Source organism: Podarcis cretensis (genome assembly GCF_951804945.1).
Source record: "Podarcis cretensis genome assembly, chromosome: 3".
Taxonomy (NCBI): domain Eukaryota; kingdom Metazoa; phylum Chordata; class Lepidosauria; order Squamata; family Lacertidae; genus Podarcis; species Podarcis cretensis.
The window spans coordinates 31863735-31884715 of record NC_137172.1 but is presented as its reverse complement, the minus strand read 5'-3'; the positions used below and the strand labels follow the sequence as shown (position 1 = coordinate 31884715).

Genomic DNA, 20981 nt, shown 5'->3' with positions numbered 1-20981 from the left:
CAGAAACCTCCAAAGTAGGAAACTGGCACGGCAGAGAGAGGGGCCTGTTCTATTCCATATGGCAGCCTCTGCAATGCAGGGGTTCTGACCCCAGACAAAAGTTAAGGTTTCAGCACACAGAACAAGGTGAGGCAAAGTGGGGTAAGGTCTAGGTCAGGCAGTGCAGTGAAATTTTTCGTAGGGGAGTAGTTAGGGCCAGATGTGCCAGCTTGTGAGGGCACATGGGGGTGAAGGCTTCCACCGGGATTTCCTGGTGTTGCATGCAGCGGCGTAGCGTGGGTTGTCAGCACCCGGGGCAAGGCAAGTAATTTGTGCCCCCTAACCCGGGGCAAGGCAAGTAATTTGCGCCCCCTAACCCGGGGCAAGGCAAGTACAGTAATTTACTCTCCCAAGCAGCAGCAGCAGCGAGGCTTCTCTTTCCCCCGCGCTCTCCCGGAGCTGCCTCTTTTCTTTCCTTTTTTCCCTTTCTCCAAGGCTTTTCGCTTTCTCTCCTTAATTGATTCCCCCTTCACACCGCGGCGTTTCCTGGCTGCTCCCCCCCCTTCCCCTCTCTCTCCTTCTCGCTCTGCTTGCCTTCCCTGCCCTGCCTGAGGGTGCCCTGAGGAGACTCTGCTCTCCTTTTTGACCAGGCGAGGTGGAAAAAAGGGGGGAAGTCTCTTCCCGCCCCCTCGCCAGACTCCCTGCTCGGCTTGGCTCACTACCCAGAAGGCCAATGGAGAGAGAGCCGCAATTACCATAAAACTCCTCTCCCTCTGCTTCGCCAAGCTGTCAAAGCCCGGCAGCAGTGGCAACGGCAGCAGCAGGCGCAGCCAGACCCCCGCCAGCCAGCCCGCCCGCCCGGCTTCCTCTCCTTTTTTGGCCCGCGGCAGAAGGCTTCGCTCTCTCCCTTCCGCGACCTCCTCGCCAAGCCGAGCGAGCGCGGGCTCCCTAACCCGTGGATTTTAGTAGGGGCAGAGAGCTGCTAGTGCGAGCGCGCCCCCCACCCATGTTGTGCTCGGTGCGGCCGGCCCCCCTGCACCCCCCATGCTACGCCACTGGTTGCATGCGTGAGCATCGCGCCTCCTTCCCTAAGCTGTACAGAAGCTTCCTGGGCTTTGGGAAGAAGGCACTAAGGTTTAATACTTTAATACTCTTAATTTACCGGGAAAATTTAGGGGACTAGCCTAGTTCCTCAAGTCCACTGACTGCACACCACTGAGGTCAGGTGTGGTGAACCACTAGTCTTCCAGATGTTTCTGAACCACAAAGTTTCCCACACCTGGTTTAGATTTCGGTGAGGCAAGATGAGGCCAGAATTTAGTGGTGCCATATCTAGTTCAGGCTGGAGAGTCCATAAGATCAGAACTTGAATGTTGTTGCCTATTTCAGGCTCAAAATGAGGTTTAAAGAGGAGCTGCTGCTCTAGCTCCACCTTCAGTGAAAGGAGCCTCCTCACTCAAGGGGCCCCAGCCTATTTTACAGTCATCGCTCTCATAGAGTGAGGGGCAAATTGAGCTTCTGAGTGTGAGTTCTCAGAGTCAGAGGTGGGCAGTGTGACCTTCTTCAGCCAGAGAGCCAGTGTGGTGTAGTGGTTAAGAGCGGTGGGCTTGTAATCTGGGGAACTGGGTTCGCGTCTCCTCTCCTCCACATGCAGCTGCTGGGTGACCTTGGGCCAGTCACACTGAAGTTTGAAGTCTCTCAGCCCCAATCACCTCGCAGAGTGTTTGTTGTGGGGGAGGAAGGGAAAGGAGAATGTTAGCCGCTTTGAGACTCTTTCGGGTAGTGATAAAGCGGGATATCAAATCCAAACTCTTCTTCTCTTCTACCATGGAATCCTCTTGTGTTAGGGCTTCCAGGTTGGTATAAGCATCAGGCTCTGACTCTGAAGGCAGTTCCCTCTCCTACTCTGAATCCCTAGCCTGACCCTCCAAAGATGAGGATTCTTGCATTAGCATCATGATAGGGTCACCAAGGGGTCCCCCCAGGGAGTTTTCTCATTCAGAAATAGGTAACCTCCACCTACAGCCTCAAGTGGTATGGTTTATTCTGCACTAGGGTTTCTACTACATCAGTCAATGCCTGTGGAGACCAAGCCTCAGCCTCTCCTTTTGTCAAGCCCTTCCCCTCCTCAATCCCTTCTCACTCCTTACACTCTGCACAAACAGCCTATTGTCTTCTCCTTCATATTTTTCTCTGGCCTTCATTTCATTCTGTTCTGCCTGCATATCTCCCATTATCTGTTCATCTAGCCATGAACTCTCTCCACTTTCAAATCTCTCTTTAAATTTCTTTCATGCCAGAGACAGAGAGTGGTTTTTAATAACTACTGAAAGTGGTTAAGATGATGGGGGACCTTTTGCCCTCTGGTTTGAAAACACATTTCTTTGTTGCTTGTGGTCTTCTCTGGAACAACACAAGTACCTCTCACTAGACCAAATAATGGGGTGACTGTACACACCAAAGTCAAACATGCTTTTCTTGTACATTTTCTCTGCATTTGGAAACAGTAATTCAAGAAGGAAATAAAATCTTTCCTCAGGCACCTTGGCCTCACTTTACCTGCTCTTCCACTGTCTCTGACCCCCCCCCCCATCTCTGTTTGATGTACATTATAACCCTCTGGCCACAGATCAGATCATGCCCCTAGCAGAACTGCCTTGTGGGTAAGAAGGACCATGGGCAGTTGTATGGATAAAGGTAAAGGTAAAGGGACCCCTGACCATTAGGTCCAGTCGTGACCGACTCTGGGGTTGTGGCACTCATCTCGCTTTATTGGCTGAGGGAGCCGGCGTACAGCTTCCGGGTCATGTGGGCAATATGACTAAGCCACTTCTGGGGAACCAGAGCAGCACACGGAAACGCCGTTTACCTTCCTGCCGGAGCGGTACCTATTTATCTACTTGCACTTTGATGTGCTTTTGAACTGCTAGGTTGGCAGGAGCAGGGACCAAGCAACGGGAGCTCACCCCGTTGCAAGGATTCGAACCGCTGACCTTCTGATCGGCAAGTCCTAGGTTCTGTGGTTTAACCCACAGTGCCACCCGTGTCCCGTTGTATGGATACCTCATCTCTAAACAGAGAAAACTAGCTTCATGGCTAGGTTGTGAGAATGAGCATGGGGACCACAAAGTTCTTTGCGCAATTAAAGAGCTGTAGACTTAAGAAACATTTCTCTGGAGTAATGGAGTGCTTCATCACTTACCTCTGCTGCCAGCTTCCCTTTGCTCATTGTGAAGTGAAGCAGAAGCCTGCTTTTAGCAAGATGGCTGTGAGGTCAGTTCTTTGCTCTAATGATGGTTCTAAGAGGCAATGGGTCATTTGCTGGCTTCTGTGATGCCAGAACTGGACACAATGATTTGCTTATTATGCCAGATCGTTCAACGCAATTTCTTTCAGCAAAAAGGGAAAAGAGAGATGATGTGCTTGGGACAGACCTGCCACTTCTGTCTAGAAGGTCACGGATACCAGATGCAACTCAGCTTTGCTGCAATCACTGGGGTCTGGATTGTGCCTATGTAGCCTGCTCCTGTGCAAGCTGACTCATAAATAAGCATACATGCAGAACTGGCACCTTTTTACAAGTGTCATATCATGTTCATTTTGTACTTGCAAGGAATTGATCTCTCAGTGTGACAGCACAAAAGCTCTGGAACTCCCTGCAGGTCGCTATCTTGTTTTCAGCACCTGCAAAACTTTTTTTTATTTAAGCAAGTCTGAGTAGATGTACAATTTTGACAGGCATTTTAATGTGCAGGTTTATTTTATTATGTGTTCTGGGGTGGAGAAAGTCTGGCCCATCGGATATAGTTAGTCTCCAACTCCCATCAGCCCCAGCAAACATAATTAGGCAGAAAGAGAGTTGGGAGTTGAACAGCATCTGAAGGGCCACAGCTTCCTCATCTCTGGTATTACTTACATTTTGATTTATTTATTTTTTTGGATGTTGATTTAATCAGTATTTTAAATGTCTATTTTATACAAACCACTTGGAGGTCTTGACGATTAAGTGGCATATAAATATCTTGTTAAATATAAATAAATAAATGTCTTACTCACGGGTAAGTGTGCATATAATCACAGCCTAACAGTGGAGGACTTGGACTTTAAAATTTCAGCGGTGCCTTGTGTGGTGCCAAAATTTGGTGTCCAACCCCACCTTCAGTTGTTCATCATTGTTGTGGTACCCCCTGCGGTGCCCTCTCAGCTGAACCGGTCACACTCCCTATAATCCGCTTCTGAGCCCAATTTGTATTTCAGCAGTTAATGTCCCAGTAAATATTCTGGGAGCACCTGATATTGTGGCAATGTTAAAGTTAAGAAGGTGTGGTCCTTATCTGTGCTTTGATGGGATAACAGGAGGAGTTGCGGAGGAGTTGCTGATAAGTCATTGTGTTCTTTCTAAAGGAAGAATGCAGCAGAATTGTAGCAAATGGAACTTAGGCTGCTTGAAATGTGTGCAGGTTTTTAAAACAAAAGTATTTCCTAAAAAGGACTTCAAGCAGGTGGCTACTTCTTGTAGTCCAAAGCATGATCTATGTGGCCCTATGAAAATATAATAAATCACTCTGTAAAAGAGAGCGCAGGAATCTTCATCATACCCTTATCTAAGCAAACCGAAAACAGCAGGTGTGCCTCCTCTGGGTGGGTTGAAAGTGCAGGTTCATGCATCAGGTAAAGTGGCACATTTTAATGAGTCATTCATTTTTATCTAGGCCAGAAGTCCTTACTGGCTAAGGAGGGGGGCGGGGGGGAAGAGTTATTTGCTTCCACAGATTAGACCTTAACTTTCTGCAGAACCATGGAACTGGTACGTTGGATCTTTTGGAATTCAAGATACTTTGGATGAAGATTCAGAAATATCTGGTAAAACAGCTCTTTTCTAAATGTATTCTTTCTCTTTGATTCATAAATGGATGAGAAATGGAGCCCTGAATGCCAGAAATACAGTTGTTGGGTTTTTTTTTTGGGGGGGGGGAGTATGCAATGTACATGTAATGGTCCCATGGGTAGGAAATAGACTTGTATCCCATGGACAGCTAAGGATGTGGGTGGTGCTGTAGGTTAAACCACAGAGCCTAGGGCTTGCTGATCAGAAGGTCGGCGGTTCAAATCCCTGCAACGGGGTGAGTTCCCGTTGTTCGGTCCCAGCTCCTGCCCACCTAGCAGTTCGAAAGCACGCCAGTGCAAGTAGATAAATAGGTACCGCTCCGGCAGGAAGGTAAATTGTGTTTCCGTGCGCTGCTCTGGTTCGCCAGAAGCGGCTTAGTCATGCTGGCCACATGACCCGGAAGCTGTACGCCGGCTCCCTTGGCCAATAAAGTGAGATGAGCGCCGCAACCCCAGAGTCGGTCACGACTGGACCTAATAGTCAGGGGTCCCTTTACCTTTTACCCATGGACAGCTACCCATATTTTTAAATGCCTCCTCCCTAATCAAGCTACTAGCATGGGCATCCACTGGCATTTTTATGGGTGTTTTTATGTGAAAAATAAAAAACACTAAAAGCATAGAGCAGGCTAGTTTTTCGTAAAGAGTGAGAAGAATCGGCTCTGTACATTTTGCCTTGTATCTCAGGTTCTACAAATGCTAAAAAGCTAAAGGTCACATCCACACTATACATTTAAAACATGACTAAGGATTCATGGGGTATCTTGGGAATTGTAACTGTGTGAGTTTAGCACCCTTAATGAACTACAGTCATGTGACCCGATTTCTTTTTTTTAATGGAAGCTGGGAGTCATGGGAATAACAATTATATTAATAATTTTATTTGTACCCTGCCCATCTGACTGGGTTGCCCCAGCCACTTTGAGCGGCTTCCAACATATATAAAACATAACAAAAACCTCCCTATACAGGGCTGCCTTCAAGTGTCTTCTAAAGACCGTATAGTTACATATCTCCTTGATGGGAAGGCATTCCACAGGATGGGTGCCACTACCGAGAAGGCCCCTGCCTGGTTCTCTGTGTCTGCAGGCTACCTCACTTGTCAGAGGCAGATTGCCTCTGAAAACCAGTTGCTGGCCAACAAAAGTAGGGGAAATGCTGTTGCCTCTGGGTTCAAAATGCACGCTTCCTTCCCCTAGGCCTCTGATTGGTCACTCTGAGAAGAGGATACTGGACTCAGTTAGGCCTTGGGTCTAATTCCTCACATCCTTAATAATTGAGAGTAGGATGGGAGAATGCTAAATGTCTTCCCACTGTTAGTTTGGCACCTGCCACACACATGAAAATGACATGAAAATTATGCTACTTATATGCAACTATATTTCTTATCGGGCCCTCGGTACTCAACATTTTGATTACTTTTGCAGTAGTGGATGAAAGTGTGAAAGAACAACTGTGGCAGAACTTCCTACTGAGTTACAGGCCAGAATAGCTTCTAATTACACAGCTAGAGCTGGATAAGAAGCCATTTGGCACCGAGAACTGTCTGTTGTTCTTTTAAAGTATTAATCTCAATAGAGTTTTATATTACAGCCTTTGCCAGAGGAAGGGGGTTATTTCTCAAAGGCCCGTTTGCCATGTGGGTGGGCAAGTTGCCAGCCCTGTGGGAGCCATTTCCCAGGGCACACAGCTTGCCATTAGTTAATTGAATTCCTCCCTCTCCTTCAGTCATTAACGCTTTCAGAGAGAGGAGGCTCCCTTGCCAGGCATGAGCAGCAGTGAATATCCTAGCCAAACTGATAGGTCTTCTAAAATTAGCCTAAAATGACAACCAACAGCCTTCCCTATTTCTTTGGCTTAGGAAATCTATAAGAAAGTGGATACTGACTTTTCCGGGACCATAGATGCACATGAAATGAGAAATGCTCTCACGGAAGCAGGTCAGTATCCAAAATGTAGAGATGCGGGAGAAATCCAGCTTTTTTTTGAATTGGAACAAGAAGCCACCTAATGTGCATTTCTTGAATCAATATATGGTGCAGAAAACAGTTCTCCTGTGAACTTTGCACTTCTCTGAATTTTGCAGTGCAGTCGTCGAACCAATCACTGGGTACAAAATGCATATTTTCAGGGAAAATGTGCATAAATATGCATACCTTAATGAAAACAACATAGAAAGGTGTATTATATTAGGGGAAATTGCTTGCAAAAATGTGTATACAGTCATACCTCGGGTTACAGACGCTTCAGGTTGTGTTTTTTCGGGTTACGGACCGTCGAAACCTGGAAGTACCGGAACGGGTTACTTCTGGGTTTCGGCAGTCACACATGCACAGAAGCACTAAATTGTGCTTTGTGCATACACAGAAGCGCCAAATCGCAACCTGCGCGTGCGCAGACACACCGCTGCGGATTGCGAATGTGCATCCCTCATGGATCACGTTCGCAACCCAAGTGTCCACTGTATTAGTCAAAACTATATACAAGAATGCAGTAGCACCCAGGGTGGGGCAGGTTTTCCACCCCCTGGTGGGCTGGGCAGCTGAGGTGTGGGGGCACCTCAGCCTCCTTGCCCATTGCCCCCATCTAACTGTCCACTAGTCCAACCCACCTGCCACTGTTCCTCAGCTGCCAGGGCACTGTGCATGTCGTGGGGCCCCCTGATTGCTCTCCCTCAAAAATGTGTGCCTAGGGCCACCCCCCTGCCCCGCATACTACAACTCTGCAAGTAGGTGTATATGCGGAGAAATTTGCATTAACATGCATTTCCATGATTTTGTTTTTTTAAAGACTCAAATAGGGGAATTTGGAGAAATAAATTTAGGATGGGAAACAGAAAAATTGAAACTGACTGATTTGTCCATCCCTACTGTGTGCCAGTGGTCTTTTGTGTGACCTCTAAGGTACCCAATCCTCCATGTCAAGGAATCTTTTACATCTGCCATAGAGCTCAAGTGTATTGCAAATGATTCTGGGACATGTTCTTAGATGCCCATTCATATGAGGCACAGACTGGGCTTGTTGGGCCTCATAATTACCCTGCTTGAATTGAGAATATGACTCAGAACATCCCCAGCAGCAGACTCATGCAGCTGTGCTTCGACAGAGATGGCGGACAGCGTGCTGGTGACGGCGGGTCTATAATACAGGGAAACTTTCAGGAATTAGGGCCAAACAACAAAATGTTGCCACATGGAATGCTTCTGTTTGGCACTCCTGACACTCTATTCCACCCCCATTCTTTTCCTTGATTCTCTCTCCAGCCATTGGTCACCTTTCTATGCACTCTGCGCATGCTCAGCCCTCATTGGACCCCACTTGGGATATTTCCCCTCCATTTCTGGGTTTTTGGAAGGGGGAGAAGACAATGCAGGTGCCAATCCCAGCTACATTAAAATTTTTCTCTATTGATCTCTATGGGCATCTCTCATTTAAGTCCCTGAGGACATATGAAAATGTGTGGCCTATCTAAACAGCGGCATAGCTGTCTCTACCTTTTTTATGTCCATCTGTTTCTTCCTCCATCCTCTTTTCCCAGCCACGACATTGCCAGCGCAAAGACTGCAGTGGTTTCTGCAGGGGTGAGAAGGAGGCATCAGATCACCCTCTCCAAGGTTGTACTTCTCCCTGTGCCCTTGGAGAGGAAAATTCCATGTTTCATGTGACAGCTGGGGCACCCTCCTAGGGCCCATAGTGGGACCAGTGTCTCTTCTCATGCAGGTCATATGCTTCAGCTTCACTTGGCTCCAATCCTCCCTTCTCCGCTCACAATACCCTCTGCAAACTGAGGATAATATTTCAAGCATTTGATGAAGTGGACTGTAGTCTACAAAAGCTTATGCTACAAAGCATCTATTAATCTTTAAAGTGCCACAAGGATCTTTGTTGTTTCTATAGGGGGTGGATGGGGATCATCTGGTCTTTTTTTTGGGGGGGGGGGCAGATTATCGCCACAGTATGGGGAATTGCTGACTTTCCAGCAAATGTGTTCCTCCATTCTGGCAAGCAAACTGTGGCTTCAGCCTCGGCTTAAATGAAGCTTTAAGAAATGGATAGGAAGTATATCCTGTGCATGAAACTGACTCCCTGCAATGGATTTCGTTTGGCTGGAACCCCAGGAGTGCATTAAGGCTTCACTAATTAGGTGCTTCTCTTCTGAATATAGGTCAAGGGAATTCCCGTGAATTGGCATTAAAATGTGTCATTTTAGAAAACATTATGAGGGAGTGTTAGGTCTTGAGAACAATGGGGACTGGAAAGGAAAACATAATAATAGACCAACAAACCTGCCAGGATGGGATAGCTAATAATACTTCATCACTGTCTGTCTGTCTGTTTGTTGTTATTCATTTCATCTCTATACTGCTTTATATTTTAAAGAAAAAGATCTCAAAGCGGTTTACAACACATCAAAACATTGTATAAAACAATCCAGAATGAAACAAATGCAAGCTTTAAGGAAAATATTTCAGTTCCTTCTCCAAGTGACATTTTGCTTTTGCCACATTTATTTACCTACTTAATTTATATAGCTGCCCCATAGCAGAAGTACTATAAACCGCACAAAACAGGTGCAATGAAACAGCGGTGTAGATCAACACCAAACATTGTGTTACTCATGCCTGGCTTTCCTTTCCACATAGGCTTCACTCTTAACAACAAAATCCAGCACAGTATAGCTCTCCGTTATGCTGGCAGCAAGATGACCATTGACTTTGATGGCTTCGTAGCCTGCATGATTCGCTTAGAGACTCTCTTCAGTAAGTCTTCCTGACGTAAAAGGAGGTAGAGTGATAGAAAATACTCTGGAGTGTCTCCCTTACCACCCCCCCCGGCTTTTCTCTAACAAGCAAAAGAGCTATCCCTATTTTTAACCTGAGCACAAACAACTGTGTGTCAAGGAAAAAGGGACCAAAATGTCTGTAATTTGCCAAATTAGATAAGTAACCAACTACTCCCAAGCTAGTGTAAGATCCCAAAGCTTGTCAGACTCTGCTTTTGACAAAACAAATACAGGGACTCAGATGCAGAAGACATTCTATCCCCCACAAGGTCTAATAGGATCTGCCAAAGGGATTGATTTGCAAACCTCACCCAGTGTGTGACTGCCATCTTGCTATGCAGAGAATGGTGTAGCTGCCCAAATATGCCAGTTTAGATGCTTTCCAGACAAGGATTGCACAAGAATATACAATGACCAGATCATCTTAATTGCATTCCTCCCCATGCCCCATCTAGTGTCTCTGCTACAGGGAAACCACTTTTCCAATCTCATTTTCATTCAAGATAGTGCAGGTGCTCCATTGTGAATGGAATAGGCAATGTGACTGTGAGAATCCATAGGCATCTGCTGGATGCTATCTGTGACATCCCCAGTGACCAGCAGCTCAATTCTTCCAACTTTCATGCCTTTGCTGTTTTGCCATTTTATAAGTGTACCTTTACCTTTACCTTTTAAGTATTTAAAATACTTTTTAAAAAACACAAAAAAACAGTTTTTGGAAGCTGAGCAGTCGCTTATATACCACCACAGCTGGAAGTACTAAGTCAACCCTTTAAAGTTACCAAAACCATAGGAAGATGTCTGATACCAGACCACTGGCCCATCTAGCTTAGTGTTGTCTACACTGACTGGCAGTGGACCTCCAGGGTTTCAGGTGGGACATTTTCTCAGCCATACCTGAGGATAGTAGAGATTCAGTCTGGGATCTGGAACAAAGCAAACCCTTTGTCTCACAGCTGATAAAACTGAAGTAACCTGATCTGAAGAAGCCAGGTTCTTGGAATTGTGCCCCATCCCCAGGTTTCTTATTTCTCATGTTCCAAATGCTACTGTTTAACTATAACACCTGCTCTTTTTTTGCCACTCAGAAATGTTTCAGATGCTAGACAAGGATAAGCACGGAGTTGTCCAGCTCTCTCTGGCTGAGGTAATGATGACTGAATTAAGCTTCTGCACAGTTGCATTATGACAGATTGGTGGTAATAAGATGCCCGAATAAAATCACCACTGCTTTTAAATCACACCTATTTATTATTATTTCTAGTAGTACTGATGCAGCTAGGATACCTGTTAAAACAACAGCTCGGCATGTTAAGATGGAGAGCACATCTTAGTGGATAAGCTCACACATTATAATTCACTGACTGGAATATATTTGGATGCATGAGGTAGAATCCTGGGTAGTCTTTAGCCCCAGTAGATAGTAAGATCAAGGTGGCAATAAAGAGCCAAGTTTTAGCCCTTTTAACTATGCATTCATCTTCTTTCTGCTTTGGGAGCAATGTGTGCTCTCATTGCCACTCAACTGACAGGCACTAGCAGCACACATTCAAAAATGCTTTGTACTAATGAAGCAAGCCTCATTGAAGGGACGCTTCCACCACCAGCCAGCTGATTGGAGCTGGGAGTGCACCTTCAGTGGAGGTCATTGTAACAACCCACCAGCTGATTGACAGTCACAACAATCCCTTTGAAAGTGGATGGGTTACATGATGTCAGGTGATTGACAGGGGGTCTGTCCCACCCACCTGGCAAAGTTGGGCTGTACTGGTCAGCTCCATCTGCTAGCTCAAAGATAGGGAATCTTCTTCTGCATTCCTTTGGGGATAATTTGCGAGGGCTTCTGTTTGGGCAGGCCCTAAACCATAAATGGACAGAACAACTATTTTCTTCCGTTTCTTCGTCTCTCCCTTTTCCTTTCCACCCAACGGGTTGCCAGAGTTGGGACATTCTTGCTAGAGCCCAGAACTGATTGTTTCCAAGAGTTTTCTCCTCTTATCCTTCCATTGCTTGATCTGTTCCAGCTTCTCCATCTCCTGCCCTCCTTTCTCCAGTTAACCCTTTCCTGGCTTGAAATGAGGTCAAAGGCTGCAGGTTGCCCACACCTGTACTGGCCTAGGACCCTCATACCTATGGGACCGCCTCTCCCGGTATGCCCCACGGAGGACCTTAAGGTCCATAAATAGCAACACCCTAGATGTCCCGGGCCCTAAGGAAGTTAGATTAGCTTCAACCAGAGCCAGGGCCTTTTCAACACTGGCTCCGGCCTGGTGGAATGCTCTGTCTCATGAGACCAGGGCCCTGCGGGATCTGATTTCTTTCTGCAGGGCCTGTAAGACAGAGTTGTTCTGGCCTTTGGCTTAGAATCAATTTGATCCCCCCCCCTTTCTTTTTTCCTTTCTCTTCCTGTGAAGAAACTGCATTTTAATGTTTTAATGTTGTAATTTAATATTGTTTTTTAAGTTGTATTTTAATCAACTTGTTTTTATTATTGGTTGTTGGCCCCCCTGTGCCTGGTCTTGGCTGGGGAGGGCGGGATATAAATAAATTATTATTATTATTATTATTATTATTATTATTATTATTATACAAGCCAGGTGCTGTAAACAAGGATGCGTAGGTGAGCAATGGTCGCAGCAACAGCGATGAGAGTCTGGAATGGGATTCTCTGGCTTCAGCAGCTGACAAAACCCAAAACTGGAGGCCTTCATAAGCTTCAGCATGAATTTCTGCTTTCTTCTGAGCAAAAATGGCTAGAATTGGGCGCCGAGTTTTTAAAGCCAAAAACAATAATGCTGTCAGAGCTAGTATTGTCAAATTCATCAGGAAAACGTAGGCTATATATGGACAGCAATCCATTTTGTCACATAGGGAGCAGGATATAAATATATTTCTGTTATGATCACTCTGTGTTCATCTTTGTTATCCACCTTCAAAGGGAATGAGACAAAACAACTGAAAACGTGCATGAGGGAAGCAGTTCTTGCCCAGAATGAGGTGAAAATAAGTGACCTGATAGGTCTTAGCAATGATGTAGATGTTATGAGTGATGATTCTTTCTTTTCTTATTTTGGCTAGAATACAAAAGATGTCAGGGCCTGCTGTAGTCAGAGAAAGGAACCTTGCTGTGAAACTATAATGAAAGCCACATCCATCAGAGATGTTAGGAGCATTCAGTTTTATTTAATGGCATTTGGAAAGCAGACGCTGACCTACCTTTTCTTCTGTCAGCCAGCAAGAAATTTGATGTGTTTTCATGCGATATGTCTCCTACCCAGCTCCCAATCTAGTGGGATTATTCACCCTAGGTGAAATGCCAACAACTGTCACTGTTCTGTAGCTCAGAAATTTCCAGGCTTGCTAATCTATTTTGGACCCTCACTGCCACTGCCACCCCGTTCCTGTAATTTCCTGGGTCTGCGGGTGTGCAGAAGGTTGATTCTGGCCAGAAAAATGTAGAAGGAGGCTTTGGGTGATCCTTCCAAGTGCCATGCATCTGGTGTGGCAGGGCATGCGCACCATGCACTTCAAGTGAGTAACATGAAGCTTGGGGGAATTGTGGAAAAGATCTAAGCTACACTGGCAGGAGGCTGAATCACATGGGTCTCTAGGTACCAATGAGGCCTGTTACACGCCTCTCAATATGGACTCAACTGCTCAGATGATCATAGGAACATAAGAAGTTCCCATATATCAAACCAGACCTGTTCCATCTAGCTAAATATTGTCTCCATTGACTGATGGCAGTTTCCCCAGGGTTTTGGACAGAGGGATTTACCTGCCCTACCTGGAGATCCTAGGGATTGAACTTGGGCCCTTCTGTTCTAATGAAGGCTGATTCATCGGGGCAAATGGGGAAATGCCCCCCCCCACCTCAGTTTGCCTGTAGCCAGCCCACACCTGCCTGCCTTCTTACTTAAAACCAGTCTAGGGCAGGGTGGATTAAGGTTTGATGAGGCCCTAAGCTACTGAAGGTAATGGGGCCCTTTATATGTCTAGCTGTCCTTTGTCAACAACAAATTGTCGTTGTTTTTTGTGTTGAATATATGCTATATGGTAATTTTAGGGAGCAGGCTAGCAGGCAGGGTCCATTACTTACATCATAGGAGCCTACACAACACAAAACACTGTTGTTTTATGTAGGTTTTATTTTATTTGTTTTTTATCTTATATTTTGAAAATCTACATCCAGGTTTTTTCCTTTAATTTTTTTGGGGCCCCCCAAGAGAGTGGGGCCCTAAGCTATAGCTTGTTTAGCTTATACGTAAATCTGGCACTGGTCTAGGGGCTGGCACTGGGTGTCAGCTTCTTCTTCCTTAGTCTGAGTTTTGCCATTACCGAACTCAGTAGGGAGGAAGACGGGGTAAAAATCAGAATTATTTGGCTGTGCTTGTCATTGGCTCTTACTCCACCTGCTGTTGTCTCCCTGCCTTACACATCACCACCAGTCTTGATGGCCACCACAGATTAAGTGGTACAGCCAAAATGGTTCCCTTCAGAATCAGGACTACTGACTCTTGTTTGCAGACTCTTAGATCCCATGATGCAGCAGCAGCAGCAGCAGCTCTACCAAGATGGAACCAAAGAAAACTTTGGGGAAGCTTTGAACATGTCCAAACAGATGCCCTAAGTAAGTTCTAACAGTTATGTTCTCTCTTTCTCTCCCAGTGGCTGTGTTGCACATTGGTTTAAGACGGCGTTTTTCAAGTCATTTGAGAGCTCCACAACTAGCACTTCTGCAGATAAGCTCCTACAAAGCAGTTGAAAGATATGAAGAAGGAAATCAATTTCTGCGCCTGGCAATACTTTTTAACGTAAACAGGTCATTCAGAAAAATAAACACATCTATTTGGAAACAATGACTTGCTATCATTCCCTCTGTTTCTGATGTTCAGATTGTGGGTGCCGTTGCTTAGGTAGCCAAAATGGCAGCACCCTCACACAAGAGGGAGTTAGCCTAATGAACAGAAGGGCTGACTTACGATAAGTAACTGAATACATGCACATGACCCATTTAAGGAACCCCTATCATAAGACCCGAGTCTGAAATTACCTTACTTCCCCACAGCTTGGGAAAGTTTGTAGAAGTAAAAAGAATTTTTGGGGGATAAGCTCGAATTCCGCCCCCCCCCAAAAAAAACCCCACACATCTCAATGAGGATTGAGTATATGCAACACATCAGGCTCTAACTTTTGGGCTGCAGGTCCCATTTGAAACGAAAGTATCATCATATTGTAGGATTCTCAAGCTTCAAAACAGTGATTTGATTCCAAATACATAGCATAGAAGGAAGTAAACAAATGTGAGTTCAGTCAGGCTCCTTTCTTTCTGTCAGAACAGTCAGAAACTTGCATCTTGCAAGGCTCTTCTTTACAGTTCATGCATTCCATACTTTTGTTTGTAGGTTCTGATATTACAACTGACCCCTTTTTGAGACATGACTCTTCATGTTTTCAAAAGGTGAAAAAATGCAGCATCTATATCAAGCAGCTCTGAGACACACCATAGAGACAAAGGCCAAAAGCAAAATGGGGCAGTGAGAGATGAACTTGCAGTTCATGCAAGGCAGGAGATGGCTGGAGAAAAACTCTGCAGAAAAAAACCCCAGACATTCAGGAGGGACTGACAAACAATGGCCAGATGGTGGTCTGCTTCTTGGCACCAGCACCCTCAGAAGCAACAGACACCAAGTCTTGGAGCTTTGAACAGCCAACAGACTCTGGAGAAGTGTGTGATCTCCAGCTCCATACAGCAAAATCATTTTGCTTCCTAGAGTGCCCTCTAGCCTGTTAGTCCAGTAGAAGGACTGAGATGGACCAGCTCAACCTCATATTGGGGTCTTCTGCAATCCTGACCAGAATCAAGGAACAGATCCATCCTATGCACCACATATGGATAGCTCCTTTTAGAACAGGAAATTAAAAGTTATATATGGAAGTGTTGCACTGTAGGAAGGATGCATGACTTGACTGTCCCAGCTTCACTTCTCCTTCTCGGTTGATTAAAAAATTGCTGCAAGTTCACATTGTTTCTTTCCTTCATTTGTTGAGGAATGAGGACATCATCATGCCTCCTTTCATCATAAATATTTCAGGGCACTATGCACATCAAATTTCCTTAACAACATAATGTTGGGTTGAAATAAACGACAGACGAGTGGTGGGTGTCATATGGGAGGCATCTCCCGAGCATGTCTCGGGGAGTCTCTTTTATTGAATATTACAGCATTGCCACACATGTGCTTGTTGCTGATTGGTTAACACAAGTACAAAGCAAAGGTTACATACAGGCATTAATCATGAATAGATTAAAGGATGGGAAAGGGAACACAGAATTGGACAGGCATGGAAACCTCCTTATTAAACTATAACTAGTGATTGATATAGCAAGACTTAAACAATTACTAGTAATTAATATATAGCATTCATCCATAAATGTGGTCAACCAAGCACTAAGAACAGGTCAGACTAAGAACAAGTCAGAATGCAATGTTTTCATGAACTCATGGTGAAATGAACATTCTAGGGTGATGTGCAGAAGCAAAAACTTTCCTTCAACATAAAGTGCAATAAAATACAATCAGCACAAAAGCATCAATCACAGGGAAATAATAAAACTGATACACCATTTGGATCAGATTCTCAAGCTTTCGTTTAGTTATTGGACTTTGGTTCAACATTATTGCTAACCCATTAAACAGCCTGGTGCGCTCTGTTTTACTTACATATTCACAATCTTACATTCTCAATCATCCCTTTGCTCCCTTGTCACCTTCCATCTTAAAAATAAATATGACTGAAAAACCCAATCAGGATGCGGTGGATCTTCCTCAAAGGGGCTGTGCAATCAGCTTGTTTGATTTGTGGCTGTTGTATTTGGGTAAGGATGACGTAACGGGAAAGATGATAAAATGTGACAGCAAATCTGCAAGCAAATATGGGCTGGTGCAATTTAATCAAAATAAACGAGAACTTGTTCAATGCGAATCTGATAATTAAATGCGGAGGAGGCGGTGCAAGAACAAGCACAGGCAGTTTAATCATACATCGACATTGCTGACAGGTCAGGACAGTGCTCCTCCAGCACACCTGAGAGTGGCAAAGCTAGCTAAGGAGGCCAAGCTATGCAGCACAAACAACTCTGTCCTCCACACCTTACCAACACCCCCAGCACCTGCCTCCTGGTGCAGCTGCCTCACTTTGCCTAATGCACACATGCACACAGGGTACGCTGTAAACGGTGATATCAGAAGGAAATGAGACAGAATCTACCTGATTTGTGCTTCCCCAAACAATAAGTGACCCAAAACATAGCTAACCTTCAAAATTTCCTCTTCTCTAAATTTGCAATGCAGTTTCCCAACCAAATAATGCTTACAAAAATGCATATATCAGGGGAAAGTGTGCATAAAGGCGATTTTGGTGAAAATAACACACAGAAATACACCGTATTGCATATGAAAATATAGATATTATGCAAGATTGCATACAAATATTTGTAGAGACTAGGGTGATGACTGCTCTTTCCAGGAACTCTTCTCATTGGGAGACTTTTGTGGGTGTGCTGAGAGTTTGTTTGGACCCTGGGTAAGAATCTAGAGGCTGAGAGGGAGGGTGTGTCAGAAGGAAAATGAATTGACACTGATTTTTATATACTGTATTAGTAATTGTGTTTTAATGTAACATATTTATATGCTGTGTCTTTTTGTAATATTTTAGGTTGTTGCTTCTTTTTCGTACACTGCTTAGAGATGTTTTTTTAACATATTAAGAGGTATAGAAATTAAATAATCCACAATCAATCCATCCAATCTGCAGCCTGACGCTGACTGACTCAAGCTATTGACCTTCAGGTTACTCCCTGCCTGTCTGGCTTTGTTTTGCCTGATTAAGAGAGGACACTGGCATACGGCTGAGTTGGATTTCATGATGACTGGGTAATAATCACACTGCCCCAAGCACCTTATCATTGTTACCGCCACAAAGCAGGTATACAGTAGTACCTTGGGTTACAGATGCTTCAGGTTACAGACGCTTCAGGTTACAGACTCTGCTAACCCAGAAATAGTATCTTGGGTTAAGAACTTTGCTTCAGGATAAGAACAGAAATCGTGCTCCGGCAGCGCAGCGGCAGCGGGAGGCCCCATTAGCTAAAGTGGTACCTCAGGTTAAGAATAGTTTCAGGTTAAGAACAGACCTCCAGAATTAATTAAGTTCTTAACCTGAGGCACCACTGTACAGGGTTAATGGGACTAAGTGTCTGTTTTAGGCTGAGAAAACTGCAACGCCTTCACAACTTAAATCCAGGCATGTGTCATCAGCGGATGAGAGGAGCTCAACTCCAAAGGGGCCTGCAATTCCCCGATCAAGCCCTGTTTACCCCAGGAGTCTAATGATCTCCTTCCAGTTTTGCGCCAGCTCCAGGGATTTCCTTGCCTCCCTCCCCCAACTCTGTAGCATAGTGAGCCACCAGTAGGCAGTTCCACATTCTTTTTCTCCCTACACCTGCTGTTTGTAAAAGCTTATTCTCAGTCATGAAGGCAGCTCATAGCAGGTCTGAGAAGAGTCAAGCACATGCAAAATGGATGTTCCTATCCCTTTTCTCTTCATCAGGCAAGATATCCTAATTGCATTATTGCTTACACCCATCTCAGTAGCATCCTCTCCCCCCCCCCCATTGCGGCAGAGCAGCATGTTGTACTCCATCGTCCTTTATCTTTGGAAGACAGGCCCTTCTGGAGGAAGCATGGCTCCTTTTGTTTGTGCTTTGAGCACAGAACTCAGGTAGTTTGTGTCAGACAGCCGCTGAAAAGCAAGGACTCTTCATGGCATCTGCTTTCCCTTTCCTCTCGAGGCTGCATCTGCGAGAAGCTGAATGAGGCTGTCGTGCGTCTCTTCATCACACTACGAGCTGAAGAAGTCGGTGCTCATCAATCCCTCTTCTCTTTATAGTATTCATAACTTGCTTCCCCAAATGCCCTGCAAGCCACTTCAACATGACACCCAACAGAATGGGGCAAGCTTGGGTGAAGGAGTCAAGGATCTCCTAGGCCAGAGGTGGGGAACTTTAAGCCTGAGGGCCAAATGTGGTTGTAGAAACCACTGCTGAAACGTGGCCTACTGTACAAAAGGTAAGAAGCACATCCATTGCCCAACCCACTTTTGCCTCTGGTGACGCCCACCACTCCAGCCTCCAGTGAGAGCTGGACCATAAAGAAGGCTGATCGCCGAAGAATTGATGCTTTTGAATTATGGTGCTGGAGGAGACTCTTGAGAGTCCCATGGACTGCAGGAAGAACAAACCTATCCATTCTTAAGGAAATCAGCCCTGAGTGCTCACTGGAAGGACAGATCCTAAAGCTGAGGCTCCAATACTTTGGCCACCTCATGAGAAGAGAAGACTCCCTGGAAAAGACCCTGATGTTGGGTAAGATGGAGGGCACAAGGAGAAGTGGACGACAGAGAACGAGATGGTTGGATAGTGTTCTCAAAGCTACCAGCATGAGTTTGACCAAACTGCGGGAGGCAGTGGAAGACAGGAGTGCCTGGCGTGCTCTGGTCCATGGGGTCACGAAGAGTCGGACACGACTAAACGACTAAAAAACAACAACACCCACCACTGGCATGTGGCTCCTAGAAGGTTGCCTTTGAGGCTTTAAAGTCCTCAGGCTTTAAAAAGGACTCCACCTCTTGATCCTTCTTCTAGGACTGGGCAGGGAGCTCCCAGCCGGGGGATTCAGCTGGGCTCCCAAGGTCTTCCTACAGCCCATACTCTACTCATTATTATGCCACTTATGGCAACTTAGCCAATACAAGATGGCCTCTGTTTTCTGTTGCTCCAGAGGGTGGGACTGAACCCATTGGTTCAAATTACAAGACAGGATTTCGACTAAGCCATTGTAGGAACTTCCTGGTGGTACAACCATTGATAGTACAGTGGTGCCTCGCAAGACGAAAAGAATCCGTTCCGCGATTCTCTTCGTCTAGCGGTTTTTTCGTCTTGCAAAGCAAGCCCATTGACGGCTTAGCGCTATTAGTGGCTTAGTGGCTTAGCGGCTTTTAGCGGCTTTTAGTGGCTTTTAGTGGCTTATCGGCTTAGCAGATAAGCAGCTTAGTGGCTTAGAGAAAGGGGGGGGAAAGGGGGAAAAAACCGCAGGAACTCACTGTTGGTTTCTGCTCTCTTCACTGTGCAGCGAAAGGCTTGTCACAAGACAATGTTTACATTCCACAGACAGCATTGCTGTTATGTTTCCCACAGGAAAGGAGACTGGATGTGACGTACACTGGTTTCCTGTTTTTCACTGTTCAGTGTGATTCTCTCTGAGCTTCAGAGGAGAGAGGATGCAGTTTTCTGCTCCGGCAGAGACAAGATGGTTTTCTGTAACCTACCAGCTTTGAAATGTAAATAAAGCAATATAGAGCATGTTGGCACGTATTCCTCATCATTCCGCTGTGCACTTGGATGCTACAAATCATCATTTTGGTTATGGCCCAGAAGACGCAGTCATTGGAATTCCGGAAAAAGGATCGGAATGCAGAGGGACGGATCGGACGGTATCTGCGCGTCAAGATGATTGATGAGGTATGTGCTACTGCTCCGGGCAGCCTGCCAGCTTCTATTTAATGGCTTTATGGCTGGACTTTGAACTTTTATGTCCGTTTGCCGGCTACAGGCAGCGGCTATGCCTATGCTGGGGAAATCGAAAGTAACTTTTGGGCTGAAGCAGCTGCTGATAACAGTGACGCAGCATGATTTAGGGCAGAGAGAAAGCTGTTTTGAACTTGCCTTTGGAATGAGGCTTGAAGCAGCAGAGATGCAGCTTGTATAAAGCAGCTTGTTTAAAGCAGCAGAGATGATGCAGAAGGCTAATGCCAGAGACATGATGGCCCTTCAGGATGCTTGTGGGATTCCCAAGCTCAATAAGAAGAATTATACGGACTGGGTTATCTATGCAGAGGCTATTCTGCGGAAAGAGGGTCTGTTTGAAGTTATTACAGACACCCCCCCAGCTCCAGTTACAGATGCATGGAAAGTTAAAGATTCCAAAGCAAGGGGAACTCTTACATTGATAGTATCCCCAGAAGAGCTCTGTCTATTGCGTGATAAGACCTCAGCCAGGGAAATTTGGCACGCTTTGAGGGAGGCACACTTGATGACAGAAGCTGGATCTACTATGTTTTATTTTAACAAGCTGCATAAGATGGCTAGCTGCAGAAGGCTGGCTGATGCAAGTGGGGAATCTGAAGCCAATCAGCCACATGCTCAGCTCAGAGTAGCCTGTGATACTGCCATGATTCAAAATGAAGCAGATCGCCGGGGTGCTGGCTGCAT

At 45.4% G+C, this 20981-nt stretch overlaps 1 protein-coding gene across 1 annotated transcript in view; it reads left to right on the top strand.

The window, feature by feature from the left end:
* LOC307212244 (calpain-8-like) overlaps nucleotides 1-14508 on the top strand; it is a 41612-nt gene extending 27104 nt beyond the window's left edge. The window contains exons 17-21 of the mRNA XM_079969387.1: nucleotides 4774-4842; nucleotides 6728-6806; nucleotides 9510-9626; nucleotides 10738-10796; nucleotides 14318-14508. Coding sequence (XP_079825513.1) covers nucleotides 4774-4842; nucleotides 6728-6806; nucleotides 9510-9626; nucleotides 10738-10796; nucleotides 14318-14341 — 348 coding nt within the window. The 3' untranslated portion in view covers nucleotides 14342-14508. The remainder of the gene's footprint in view (nucleotides 1-4773; nucleotides 4843-6727; nucleotides 6807-9509; nucleotides 9627-10737; nucleotides 10797-14317) is intronic.
* The last annotated feature ends 6473 nt before the right edge of the window (nucleotides 14509-20981 follow it).